The sequence below is a fragment of the Dermacentor silvarum genome, chromosome 1, assembly GCF_013339745.2.
Source record: "Dermacentor silvarum isolate Dsil-2018 chromosome 1, BIME_Dsil_1.4, whole genome shotgun sequence".
In the NCBI taxonomy this organism is placed as follows: Eukaryota; Metazoa; Arthropoda; class Arachnida; order Ixodida; family Ixodidae; genus Dermacentor; species Dermacentor silvarum.
Window position 1 is genome coordinate 134,793,073 of NC_051154.1, and position 14,898 is coordinate 134,807,970.

At 47.4% G+C, this 14,898-nt stretch overlaps 1 protein-coding gene across 1 annotated transcript in view; it reads right to left on the reverse strand.

Annotated features, from left to right (window-relative positions):
* LOC119461085 (transmembrane channel-like protein) overlaps window positions 1-8,192 on the reverse strand; it is an 86,394-nt gene extending 78,202 nt beyond the window's left edge. The window contains exon 1 of the mRNA XM_049669307.1: window positions 7,990-8,192. Within this exon, the coding sequence (XP_049525264.1) occupies window positions 7,990-8,186 (197 nt within the window). The 5' untranslated portion in view covers window positions 8,187-8,192. The remainder of the gene's footprint in view (window positions 1-7,989) is intronic.
* Window positions 8,193-14,898: the final 6,706 nt, after the last annotated feature.

Consider the following 14,898-nt stretch of genomic DNA (forward strand, 5'->3'; position numbering starts at 1 on the left):
TAAAGCAAGAAACCCCTACAAGGTCCATGGTGCATAAGAAGGTAAACCTCGACCAGCAATACATTTGCCAATGTTAGAGGCATAGAGATACGCTGAGCTAAAGGACAAAATAATAGTACCATCCCTAGTTTTCGCCGAACTAGGAAAATACCTTGCACAAAAAATATGTTTACGAGATATTTTACAAGAAACCGGAGATTCTTGCTCCACAAATTTCGCAAAAACTTCCATGGCATCTGTGAATATGAAAGGCTTTACATCCATATGTTCAAACTATAAAACACCGCACAGACATGTCATTAAACTCATGAATGAGTGTCGTGTTTTTCAGCTCCAGTATCATTTTATTTAGCAGTTTCTTTCATACGTGGTATCACTGTTATTACAGTGATATAATGTTCATAGAAAAAAGATACATAAATCACGAATGCGTAAGCTATTCGCCATAATCAGCCTGATCTTTCAAAGTAAATAGTTTTCAATAAAATTATGACACGAATAATCCGGAAGAGTTCTCAGCAAACACCAGAAAATAGTGGTAGTCTAAATAGCATTTGAGCCAGTTAACCTTACATGCTTGATCTTCAAAACAAAGGAATATAACTATTTATGTATACTCGTACGTACGTAAGCTAACACGCATAATTAATTGTCACAACAAACTTTATTTTAGTTCGTGGAGCGCGAGAATATGTATCGAACCTTGTTACCTGTATAGAGCATGACAGATGAAAGAAATGTTTCAGATTTCCTTTTTAGATGCGAGAGCATCTTATGCTCGGGGCAGTGTCCGGTCTGCGGCGCCCGCACCCATACTGCGCATGCGCAACTCTCCCTCATTCTCCTCTCCTACGCAGGTGTGCGCTCTCCTCCTCCCCTCTCCCCCTCTCCGCCACAGGTGCGGCGCAGCAAATCATTGCATATAACTCTCTCTCTCACTCTCTCCATCTCTCTCTAAGGGTACGCCGGTAGGCGGCGCAAGTGTCGCGGCGCAGTATAAAGTGCGCGTTCGCTGGGCTTCCCTCATTCTCTCTCTGTGCAACGATGTGCGAAATGCCATGAACAACGTAAACGTGGGCACTAGTCGGCGGTGGCACTAGAGGCAGCGCCACCGCCGTGGAGCACAGGAAGACTCGGGAAGCCGAACGTAAACGTCAACGTCGGCAGGAAACTCTCCCCTTCGGCACGCTGAAGTGGAACGTCAGCGTTATCAAGCCGACCCGGACTCCGGGCTCGGAAAGTCGAAGCGCAATGGCCGCGTCTTCAAGATACCGCGCGCACCGATGCTAGGAATCACGTACGATCTTTAAATAAAGACGCAACAACCCCGTACAAACGTCTCCTCTCTTCTCAATGCATTCTCTCACCCTAACTTTCATTGGGTTGCGTTGCCAAGTGAAACGAAGCGGAAACTCGATGCGCATCCCCCGCGATGCTTTCGCATCCCACCATGGTTGCCCGTAAGGTGAGAGGATGTGATTTTTTTTCCTGGATATCAACGTATTGGCAACACGGCTATCTAGGCCCACGGTCTGAAGAATAGTACTTCTCTCCATTGAAAGAAGGACTCTGCGATTCACATGTGATTACCGTGCAAGTAGACAACCCTTTACCGATATCGATAACAAAGAGGCGTCTGATACGAAGGAGCATACGTGAAGCAGACGAATCCGGAAAGACGAGTTTTAACTCGCGTTCTATTTAGACCATTCATGGAGCAGCTGCCACATCGACATCGATTATTCGTTGTGCGATATGTGCAAACAATATTTGCTTTGAACATCAGTACAAAAGATTTATTTATTTAATTTTCTAACAAGATGGACTGAATTGAACAAGAGGGACTGAAGACAAATTGAATGGTTTTGTGCGTAAATGAAGTATCAGTTTTTCTTCCTAAAAGGCATCCCTCCCCCACCCACCATTCCTCACTCACGCCCCTAAATCGTCTGAATAATCTCTACGTATGCCTATATTGATGCTCATTTGCCAAGGATAATCAAGACTCGTCGCTGGGCCGGCATCGTTCTTGAGAGGCACATCTTATGGAGCCGTCATAAAAAAAGTCACAGGCCTGCGCGGCACACGCAGCACAGTCACAGCGTAAGCTGGTGGAGCGGCTCAAGAGTAGCTCCAATTTGGGCACCACGCACAACAGGGTCTTCGCGGCAGTCTGTTCGCCTAGTTTTGACGAGAATGATCTGAACTGTCCGCCCGGCGTCGACGGCAAGCTGCGGCTTGTAGTGCTCTCTGCACAGCAGTCTGCTGAGCCAGATCAAGCCTTAAAACTGCAACTTACATGTCGAGCAGTTGAGCTGCCTTTGCAGGCAGCTCAGCTACATGGCGCCACCATACTGGCGGAGACTCGGCAGCTCGGGAGCGCGTTGATTGCGCGCCTCGTCTGAATCGCATATCGTCGTCTGTGCCTGCGGACGCTGCGTTTGCAGGCATCTTACCTAGATGGCGCCACCATACTGGCGGAGGTTCGAGTCGTCTCCCCCTGCGTGCTTGCCTTATATATGAGTATTTTCCGCGGCCCGATAGCAAGTGGTTGCGTGGCTTAGTGGTCGAGTATCCGGTTCCCACGCAGCGGGCGCGGGTTCGATCCCGGCGGGAATCGGGTACTTTTTTTTCGCGTTTCCGGCGATAGCGGTTACGCGGCGGACGCCGGCGGCGGCATCATCGCGACCCGAAACGGCTATTGGAATGAGCCCATAACAGCTTACGCTGTAAAATATCAATGGATAAGGGCAAGCAATGCTGTACGTTCACGGCAATGTGGCGAGACCACAACGGGGAACTTCCATGGACACAAACTTGAAGCGTCATGTCGATTTAGTTTTTCTCTCTTCAGAAGTAACCAGTACAACATTGACACGAGATCTTCCTGAAGGGAAGACCGCCTGCACCAGCTGATCACAAAAAAGTCACAGGCCTGCGCGTCACACGCAGCACAGTCACAACGTAAGCTGGTGGAGCGGCTCAAGAGTAGCTCCAATTTCGGCACCACGCGCAACGGGGTCTTCGCCGCAAAGTCTATTCGCCTCATTTTGACGAGAACAATCTGAACGCTCCGCCCGGCGTCGACGGCGAGCTTCGGCTTGTAATGCTCTCTGCACAGCCACGGCCGCTGGATAAAAAAAATGTTGCGGCCTGCCGCTCCAATCGGGCTGCAAAGGGAGCAAATGTCTCAGCCGTAGTTGAATTATCGGCCGCTTGGCTGGGCCGGACGGCGCTAGCTGACAGGGTTGGGACGCGTCGGCTTCACGTGCGACGGCGTTCCAAGTGCTTTCCTGGCGCATTTTTTATGCCGATCCTCGACAACAATCCCCGGCTGGTGGCGCCGCGGCGGATGACACCGTTTTCGATGCACGTGGCAGGCCACACTTTTTTTTATCCAGTGGCCGTGGCACAGCAGTCTGCTTAGCCCGATGATGCCTGGTTGTAGCCGCGCACGTAGCTCTACGATTCGCTTCTTCAGCAGCGATTCGTACCATGCGAGGAGACGCCATAACGTGTACCGAAGAAGTATCCAGAATACGTGGCGCACATCTCACTATCCATTACCCCTGGCACGGTACGTTGTTGTTGTTGATGATGATGATGATGATCATGATTGTTTATTGGAATCTTCAAAACGGGCTGGTGACAAATAGTCACCTAGCCTGCTTGAGTTAACCAGGTCCAGTTACATGCAGCATGCAATTGCTATGGGGGAGACTCGCTGCCTAGGCGGCGCTGCAAGAGCACCGCTAAACAGCACCCCCAACGGCGAGTTCGTTGGTTTAGAGCTGTCGAAAAGTTGGCCGTCTGCTGCTGAAAGCTCAGGAGCGCAATGGACCACCGCTTTCGCTTTTGGTGCGGTTAGGATTTAGGCGAATTTCAGGCGTGCAAGAGTTCTTCAGGCCAAGCACTCTTCGAAAAGGCAGGAAGCTGTTGAACGCCCAGTACGTTTACCACGTGCAGGAGATCACAGCAGGCGCGCTGCCACTCGCAAGTTCAGTGAATGTCATACGACATTGAAATAGAGGTAAGTTCTATGAGGCATGTTCACGCGATTAGCGACAATGAATGGACGTAGAAATTACTCTTAAGAAACCCAAAATTATCTGCAATAAACGACGAAACAGAATCATGAAAGGCCCACCGGCGACTGCTGGCCGCGGTCGTCGGCGGCCCGAATTCGCGCATTCGTGCCGCCGCGGGTCTATGCAGTTTCTGCAGCACAATCAATTGCGCAAGCACTTTCAGCATGCACGGCAGTTGCGCAAATTTTTCAACAATCGCCTCCACAATATTCTTTAAATTGTGCATGTGAGCGATGGCAGTTCACAAATTCGCATGCTGACAGCCGTGGTTTCGCTATCTGCCCCGTGTTGGCTGATCGCTCCGAAACTACTTTGGGCTGGTATTCGCTGGCCTTCATGGAGCCCATTGTTATCCTCGCCCGGTTAACCTTGCCTGGTGCCTTTAAAAAAACTTAATATTTTTAGTGCTTACTTTTTTGCTTCAATTTTTTTTTTTTTCATTTTTTGCAAGGCAAGGTGCGGCGTCGGCACCCAAGGCGGCAGTGCCGTCAGGACTGCATATAGTACAGAGAACACATGCAAGAAAGGTTGTAAATACCCTACATGTAGCAGACAGCGTTTCTCTTGCGTACTTACTTCACGCGTCAAACAGCACGTATCCAGCGCTCCCGTGCCTACGCTTCGTACGGCTTTCCGGGGAACCGGTAGAACCGCACATCAAGATTACGACCCTCATGTTCATGACAATTTACGACGCAACAATAACGGTGGCAACGCGCTTCGTTACCGCGCGCTGCTCAGCGCAATCGTCAGGTCCCCCTTCTTTCGACGCGATTTGTCGAAGAAGAGAGCGCTCGCTTTCCATGTCCGACGATGCAGGCAGTAGCGCACAAGGTTGTGAGTACGTTTCAAGCACTTTTCGAGTCTGAAAACTGCTCACAAAATTCCATACAACGCACAAAGTGAGCGAGACCTCTGTAACTCAAGGGACGCCGTCCATCTTTAACTACCCAGCCAACTTCGTTGCACGCCACCAGGCCGCGCAACCGTCTTTCAAAACTACAGCGCGTCAGCCCCATATGCAACATGTCGGGCACGCTGCGTTTGCAGGCACCTTAAATAGATGGCGCCACCATACTGGTGGAGGCTCGGGATCGCGTTGATTGCGTGCCTCGTCTGAATCGCGTCTCGTCGTCTGCGCCTGCGCACGCTGCGTTTGCAGGCACTTTAAGTAGATGGCGCCACCATACTGGCGGAGGGTCGGGATCGCGTTGACTGCGCGCCTCGTCTGAATCGCATCTCGTCGGCTGCGCCTGCGCGCCTGCCTAGAGCGCGTTTATAGGGCATTTTTCCGTGGCCTGATAGCAAGCGCTTGCGTGGCTCAGTGGTAAAGTATCCGACTCTCGCGCAGCGGGCCTGGGCGGGCACCGGGTACTTTTTTTTTCGCATTTCCGGCGATAGCGGTTACGGTCACCAGCGGCGGCGGCGGCGGCGGACACCATCGCGAACCGAAACGGCTATTGGAATGAGCCCATAACAGCTTACGTTGTAAATGTGTCCATCTATACTTTGCAGTTTTCTGGCATGGTGATATCACCATATCACAAACGTAAAAGCCTCTCATGACTATAATGAGAGCGGCCGAGAAATGATGACACTTTTTCTGCACACTTCCACAAAGCACACGTCATCAACTTTTTAAAGTGTTTGTCCCAAATAAGGGGGTTATTCACGTTTATAACGTTCAAAATTGTATGGCTACGGATTTACAACCTGCTCCAGACAATTCCTCAAATAGATGGGACGAAATATACAAGCCGGTTTGACTGTAGTGGCGCGTAAGCTCTTATTCGCATTTGGTTAGTTTTCTTTTTTTCTAATTCAAGTACTTTTATTGCAACTGCATGTTATGCGATAATGTGTATTTTCTTTGAGAACGATAACTGTTCAGGGTTCTTTGTACAGATTTTGGGGCATCGGTCGTCAGCTAAATCGTACTCGTTCTGAGAATATTTGAATCGTTGTCTAAGGTAAGATGTAAGGTTCTGCATCAGGGCCATGGGCTTTCCCCGTCCAGTGATGGAACAGAAAGAGACGTTGAAAGAACTTAAAATAGCTCTGTGTGACTTGGAAACGTTTTCAGAGCGTTCATGATAATGCCACAAAGAACCACTTGGTTGTAGATTGTACCACAAGACACGCAGAGTGGGAACTTCAAATGTTGCACACAAGACTGCATACTCGGTGTCAAAGAATCTGGTGAAAAACGTTTAAAAAAATAGAGGTTGCATTGGATATAATGGAGAAGTTCCGGGGGGTTTAACCTGCCCCCTCCTAAGTAGAACCGTAAAAGGCATTTTGACGACATGCTACGCCAATTTGGCTGCCCTTCCCGGCTTGCATGACTCAGCAGCCTCGTTCCTAGAATCATTTATGGAATGAAGCGGCGGATTACTGGAATCATTCCTCAGGAAAAACAGCTCTATAAAAAGTTGCGATGCTGCACTATCGTCCTACGCGGATGGTGCAGCATCGGAGCTTTTGCCTCACTGACCACAAGCGTCATGACACAACATTTCGCTCTTCCATCTGACTTAAATCACCTAAGAAAATATCACCGCTAGAGAGGCGATATTCAGCAGGTTTTACAACACATCTCCTTCAGTCCAGCGAACGACTCGTCGACAGGAGTGCGGATTGATAAAACGCGCGCGGAAAAAAGAGAGTGCGTGCATTGGGTGTTTTGCGCTTTGACAATGTAGTTGGAAATGTTAAAGCATGTTGGCGGGCTACTTGGTTCGGATTCATGATTACGATGTGCAGCGCGACTGGATAAAGACAAAGAAAGAGAAGAGAGAGAGAAACAGTGTGTGTGTGTGTGTGTGTGTGTGTGTGTGTGTGTGTGTGTGTGTGTGTGTGTGTGTGTGTGTGTGTGTGTGTGTGTGTGTGTGTGTGTGTGTGTGTGTGTGTGTGTGTGTGTGTGTGTGTGTGTGTGTGTGTGTGGTGTGTGTGTGTGTGTGTGTGTGTGTGTGTGGTGTGTGTGTGTGTGTGTGTGTGTGTGTGTGTGTGTGTGTGTGTGTGTGTGTGTGTGTGTGTGTGTGTGTGTGTGTGTGTGTGTGTGTGTGTGTGTGTGTGTGTGTGTGTGTGTGTGTGTGTGTGTGTGTGTGTGTGTGTGTGTGTGTGTGTGTGTGTGTGTGTGTGTGTGTGTGTGTGTGTGTGTGTGTGGTGTGTGTGTGGTGTGTGTGTGTGTGTGTGTGTGTGTGTGTGGTGTGTGTGTGTGTGTGTGTGTGTGTGTGTGTGTGTGTGTGTGTGTGTGTGTGTGTGTGTGTGTGTGTGTGTGTGTGTGTGTGTGTGTGTGTGTGTGTGTGTGTGTGTGTGTGTGTGTGTGTGTGTGTGTGTGTGTGTGTGTGTGTGTGTGTGTGTGTGTGTGTGTGTGTGTGTGTGTGTGTGTGTGTGTGTGTGTGTGTGTGGTGTGTGTGTGTGTGTGTGTGTGTGTGTGTGTGTGTGGTGTGTGTGTGTGTGTGTGTGTGTGTGTGTGTGTGTGTGTGTGTGTGTGTGTGTGTGTGTGTGTGTGTGTGTGTGTGTGTGTGTGTGTGTGTGTGTGTGTGTGTGTGTGTGTGTGTGTGTGTGTGTGTGTGTGTGTGGTGTGTGTGTGTGTGTGTGTGTGTGTGTGTGTGGTGTGTGTGTGTGTGTGTGTGTGTGTGTGTGTGTGTGTGTGTGTGTGTGTGTGTGTGTGTGTGTGTGTGTGTGTGTGTGTGTGTGTGTGTGTGTGTGTGTGTGTGTGTGTGTGTGTGTGTGTGTGTGTGTGTGTGTGTGTGTGTGTGTGTGTGTGTGTGTGTGTGTGTGTGTGTGTGTGTGTGTGTGTGTGTGTTCTTTCTCTGTCTTCAGACAGTCACACTTCACATTGCAGTCGGAAAGGAAACATTTCGAGAGAGTGGCGAATGCCGCAGCAGCTACTTACTCCGAGGAGAGAGTATAAGACGATAGGCGCCTTCGTCCAGCTGCCGTCTCCCACGGGAATGGTGACGAGCCCCTCCTGGACGAAGATTGCCGGCTGAAACGGCGGCTTTGACGCCGCTCGGTTCCCTTGTGACGTAGATACATCTCCAGGTACATGTCCTCCTCACCCATGTCCTCCGTGATGGACGTCGCCGCCATGCTGACTCCTCGCTGTCCTGTTCCCAAGAAAAAAAAATCCATGGTTCGCTTTCCTCACCTAGGCGACAGCCGTGAGCATGTACGCCTCTGCCCTCTTTACCCACTGCTACCACGCCGGGCGCCCGCACAGGATTGCGATGTACGTTTGCTTACGAAGGTACCTACTAGAGCCTAAAGGTCGTCCGCTCTTGCATGGAACACACCAAAATGGGATCCTGTTTGTTCCTGCAGATAGGTACATGATGTCCTAATTGAGCAATCGATTCGACATTTTTCTCAAGATCTAGAGGGCAAATGTTCGATGCCGGCCAAAGTGCGTTTTTAAAGATGCTCTCCACTACTATGGCAGCGTCCTCAGAGATATCCAACCGTTGAATTGCCATATAAAGGCCATAGTCTCCAAAGCAGGCTCCAGGCGTTTTATTCTACTTCATCAGCACGTTGTTACCTCGTGTTTTCAAAAGAACAAAGCAACAGAAGTGTTCTGAGAATTCTCCACATCTTGCTTTCTTTAGTTAAATTTTCTACATTTTGCCCTTCTCCCAATACAGGGCAGCCAACCATACAATTATTCTGGATAACCTCTCTGATTTTAATTTTGATGCGTAAGCATCAAATCGCCCATTGAGCGAAATATCCCGCGTCTCTCGGCTGGACAAGCGAAAAACGGCTCCTAAATTCCCATGGGCTCCGACACAGCGTGACGAGAGCTAAAAAGTGGGCCGATCCTGGTGATAGTGCAGAAAGGGTTCAAGCTCAATGTCACATACCCCAGTGGGCTCGAGGACCTGTCACGCGCCTTTGAACTACCCTTGTTACACGTGAGACCCAAAGAGACAAAATCCCCAACTCTCCTCCTGTTGAGAAAATGGGGGTAAGCGAAGCTTGTCGTCCGATCCTAGGGTGCCGACTCTAGCGTGAGGGCTTCCGAAGTTTAGGCAAAACGTCAGCGAAGAGCTGCGGACCCCGATTGGCGGGAGCGTGATGTTGAGACCAAACGTCAGCGAAAAGCCGCCGACCCTGAGTTTAGGGCAAACGAAGCGGAAAGCTTGCGACAGCGTCGCCTTGTCACAAGCTTCGCTTACCCCCATTTTCTCGACAGGGAAAGGGCTGGGGATTTTTGCTTCTCTCTCACTTACTTCAGCGTCCATTAGCCGGAAATTATTGCAATACAGCGGGGCTGGAGAGTTCCCCGTTTCGGTCTATTCTCTGGAATTTTCTCAATATATTTGAATGCGCTTGAAAAAAAAAAGTACCCTTTATATGACAAGCTCACTTACGAATTTATTTTATGTTTTAGTTGGCGCATCTATGTCGGCGAGAGTGTAACTTTTCGTCTCTATAGTAAATTGGACTGCTATGAACTCCCCTTTGTATATAAATATTTACTCTAGTGGATGTCTTATTGCTCAAAGAAACAAATAATGACGAGTCCCGTACATAGTTTACAAATATATTAAATGGCTTGCAAAATTTATGCAGCAAGATTTCCGGACTGAACTACGTCAAGGTCAGGAACCTCCAGCGGCATCAACCCACCAAATGTTGATTACAGTCCTGCCGTGATCTTAGCAGACCACGAAATTACGGCGTAATATTTTACTGAGACTGCACGCTTATGTGTCACCAAGCAAAGGGGTTATACTTAAATGCATAAAAAAATTTAGAAGACTGAAGCGTTTACCTAAATATAAATATAAAGCTGCCCGAGCGTATTATCACCAACCAAACGTAGAGGACAGTGAACGAATAATATTTCATTTTAAAAAGTTTTTATGAGCATGATTGTAGCTTTTTCATTGAGTGATTACTATCCATGAAAGGCTATTACGTTGCTTGACTATAAAAGCAAAAAATTGTCACTAGCTGCTACTGAGCGAGGCCGGCTCTCCTCAAAGCCAGAAAGCATCCTGCCAGAAGTTAGCCATAAAAAAACAAGCTCATCATTACCTAGAACACGAAAGAGGTTGCAACAGTTAAAACTGTATAACTGTAACACCGTGAATGTACGTTACTTCTTTGTCTGGCTGTAAATAAATGCACTGCTGAAGAACAAATAATCGAGTGTAATGTCAAGAACGTGCTTCGGTGGGTGGTTTGCGTGACAATGCGCCTGCTGACGATTGTGTCAGTGCCATGACTCCTTTTTAAAAAAATGATTACCGCCCACCTTATAAAAGACATTTCTTTCTATGTATCCTTCTTTCAGATCGGAAAGGAATTGAATGGAACAATTCCTTTAGTGTAATTTTTGAAGAAGTTGCAGTATCTCGAAGGCAAGCCGTCATTACTTGTTTCTTCAGGTGTTCTAAGGAGTTTTAAAAACGACGTGTTAGGCGTATATTCTAAACATCGTTGCGGGTGCGTCGAGATTGTCATTTTAATGGTTCTACGATTTCCCGATTCTCACGAAGCGCCGTTGTGTCCAGTTTATTTCTTCCTGCCCAGCCGTCTACCGCACGGCATCGTGAAATCATGATACCAACTCACCCAAACCTACGCCCTGCTCATAGACCTATGGCGTTTTTTACAGCGAAGCTGTCTATGCAAGGATCCCTGGATTTCTTCGTGGTGTAACGTCGACAGAGAAAGCATTGGTGGGCCGATCGCGGCGGCACTGCAGGGCAGAGCAACGGCTCATGCCCCCGTAAGGCAGAGGCTACAAGCAGTGACTCTTTTTTTTTTCCCCGCTTGGTTTGCCACGCGGAATAACATCATAATGGGGTTAAATATAAGCATGCAGGACCGTTTCATAGAGATACTGCAACTGCGACTTATAAAATGCGTTGTCCATAATCCATCTATCATAGTCTTCTACTTGATCACTCTTCAATTTCACGCATTTGAGCACACTTTCTCGAACTGTCTTTGTCCCAGGACACGTCCAAAGTAGATGGTGGGCATCCTCTGCCGACGCAGGAGCAGAGCACTTCGGAAACTGGGCAATGTGTTCGTACGGTTGACCCCAAGCACAAGTGACAGCTGGTGTAAGGGCCACCCGAAGTCTCCGGAGAGAGACTTCCTCCACCCGAGAAAGATTGTGAGGAAGGGAGCAGGCACGCGGGAGGATCAGGGCACGTGACTCATCGGTGACTCATACCCCCGTAAGCAAGCAAAAATGCAATAACTTATAACCCCGTAAGGCAGAGGCTACAAGCACTCAGCAAATTGAAGCGAACAGTGCACACAGTCTTTGGAATCACGCATCAACATACAAAACAACATACATTTCAATAAAGAACTAGCTCAAAACAAGCATCCGAACCACATAATTGATGATAAGGCGCTCCTGAAAACAGCGCGAAGCATGTGTAGCGCTCCCCTCGTACGTTTCCAGGTAAAGATTACTGTTGCGCAAGCTTCCGCTGCGACGCCGGCTTTCGTACATAAAACAACCAGACTAGCAACTGATTTCAATGTTGTTGCAGCACCGCTATGGGCGGCGGCGTGCTGTCAAAATTACCATTACTCTAAAATAACATTACTACCATGACTCTACAGCCATAAAGCATACCTTCCTCAGCAGTTGTAGTGGTGGTTTTCAAGAGCTTTGCTGGACATCCACTTTCGCAGGGCCGGGATGGCGAGTTTTTATTATTATCGTTACTATTAGTAGTAGTGGTAGTAGTAGTAGTAGTAGTAGTAGTAGTAGTAGTATCATATTATTAGCACTGGTGGATTACTGTCCCTGCCCTTTCTTCGCTGCCGACGTAATCGCGCACACCTTCTGTTTCTTTTCAAACTCCTTCATGGTATCCTCCCCTGCCCCGAACTCCTCAATTTTATCAGTCCTCATTTGCATTTTAGCACCCCTAAGCACGGAGGTATCCAAAAATTTATTCTCTTCCACTAAAATAAGCAGGTATAACCGGTGTTTTTTCCTTGACTGGACAAATTTAACATGTCACCAAATAATCGCCGTTGATATCGACAGCCATTTGGAATCTGTGCGCCCTTTCTTTTTTTTTTTTTTTTTTTTGAGGAGGAGGAGGAAAAACATTTATTTAGGACCATATACATGGAGCTTAAGTTCAGCGTGGGAGAGTCCACTATTGGTCAGGCGGCCAGGAGACCTTGTGCCCTGGCGGCTGCCTCTGCCCACTCCGTGACCCAGGCTTGCGTTTCCGGGTCGGAGCTGACAACGTTACTGGACTAGCTAGTAACGTTGGGAGCTGATCAGCGTGGCCTCCCACGGCTGAGGGGTAGTGATAAGCGAACCCTGGGTATTATTAGGTTGCTGCGATTGAGAGCAGCCCCAGAGTATGTGGTAGAGATTTGTGTTGAAGCACGCCCGAAACCCACCGTTACTGAACTTGACAGTTTCCCTTCAGTGTTACTACCATGTCTTCTCGGTACAGTTTGAAGAAAAAGCAGCGTTATCACTACGCAGTGTATTGTGAAAAATTCTGAATTAGAATTCATAAACTTCTTCAGGAAGGTTTTCTCTTATTTCACTCGAGCTTCTCCGTTTACCCGACCATGAACCCAACCCAACGATGTCTCGGTGTCAAAGCAAGACTGTGGTTGCATGAAACGACGGTTCGCACACCTAGTCCCGGCAACATGTCGGCCAATCTGTTTGTGCGCGGTCGTTCAGAATCGAGCGTGATCGAGGTACTGGCCAAGGCTTGCCTGTTCGGACAGGCGCGAGGTCAACTTCGTATCGTGCACGTGTCCCTCTCATACGTGGGCGCATGTACGTAGATCAGACAGTCAAATATCCGAACAAGCGTCTATACTGGAGCATAAAAACTATCTGGAAGGTTTGACAGGCTGGCATTCGCGGCACATTGTCGCGATTGCTCCTACGAGCCGTTGCTTCCGGCAACAGTTTTTCGTCGACACAGCGATGTCATGTCCCAAGAGATTATGGAGAAAGAAATTGTGGAGTTTCACGTGCTAAAACCACGATACAATTACGAGGCACGCCGTAGTGGGAGACTCCGGTCTAATTTCGACTACCTGGAATTCTTTAACGTGCACCCAATGCATGGTACACGAGCGTTTTTGCATTTCGCCCCATCGACATGCGGCCGCCACCGCCGAAATTTGATCCGGCGCCCTCGGGCTTAGCAGCGCAACGCCGAAGTCGCTACGCCACCACGGCGGGTAGATTATGGGAGCTCATTTTATAAAGCATAATGGTGATGGAGATGCCTAAGCGAAGCTTCCTTAACACTATTAGATAGTGAAATAGCCGTTTTTGAGCATGGTTTACGGTTTTGCATGAAGAAATACTGTGAAATAGCGTGCCGCAAGCGTAAAGGACAGCCTTCTGTATGTACAGTATAATTAGTGTTTCCCAAAAAAACATGGTCTTGACCTTGACACGTCAGCGCTCGTATTGTCTTTTTTTGCGTGTCTTCTCATTGTCGTTTCTTACTTCGTGCCTGCGTTAGGAAAATAAATCCGAAACTAGATCAATTCAACGTAGTTCCAAGAAAATTACTTTTTGGTAGTTCTCAGAGCGAACAGTCAATCACCCAAGCAAGTGCTGAGCTTTTTGAAGGTTCATGTTTAACCTTTTTCATTATTAACCTTTTTGAAAATGGCGCCGCAAAAGCACTCGTTTGTTGTGGCAGTAAGGTGCCCTCGAAAATATGCACTCTGTTTACGTCGATTTCTCAGTCCTACGATGAATAAACTAAGGTATACGTTATTGAAAAATTGATCAAGCGAATCCGATAAAATATTTTCATGATCGGTTCAGTCTGAATATTTTTTAAAAAAGTGACTTTTTGGAATCCTCACGTGCAAATTGCCACCAGGTTAGTGCGAACACGGCGTTTAAGGAGATTTAGCCAGAATATTCGTCTTTATTTTCTCGAAGAGAGCTAGAATTGAACCTCAACGTAATTGATGTTTTTTTTTCCCACGCCTTTACGTAATAAAAGTTGTGTGTCGCTCTGTTTTTGTTCTAATCCAACTCTTGTGCACCGCCATTTTACAAACGAAGACAAATTAGATTAGCCTAAGTTGCGAGGCTCAACAACAACCTAATACTTCTAATTTTTGATCCCACTGAAATGGCATAAGAAAAAGAGGCAGGTGCAATTCTTTAGGTAAAATCGCGATCTATTAAACGTTTTATTGCACAATTTTTAGTGATAAACTGAGCATTTATGCATGGAAAGGTAACTCAATTTTCATTCTTTTTCTAAACATTATCTCAATGGCGGCGATTCGCTTTCGAAGAAGCAGATTACCACTGATTCCACGTCTGTAAGCGACACAGCTAGCCATAATCTATAGCGGATTAGTTTTCTTGGCAATGCAACCAACTTTTGTATCAGAAACTCACCTCATAATTAACTGCACTTGGATTACCTACGTCAGAAAGCTAAATTTTTCCGTCTTTTCTGAAAGCTTTCGGTTGAGAATATTGAACTAAATTAATATCCTCTTGCCTCGCATATAATTAATTAGGTTTCACGGTATACGTGAAATGCAAACGTAAAAGCGTGCAAGCGTAATACTAATGCAAGCGTAATAGTAATACAAGTATAATAACAACACTGTTCTAAACGTGTTATCTGCCCTTCCCCTCCCACCCGTTCGTAAATATTAAGCGTTCGTATTAAAAGGCAGACAACTGAAGGAATTTCATAAAGTATATTTGCTTCTGTATATTTGTAAGTTGGAATCAGCTAGCGCAAGACAGTGGTAATTGGAGATCACCGAGAGAGGCCTTCGTCCTGCAGTGGACATAAAT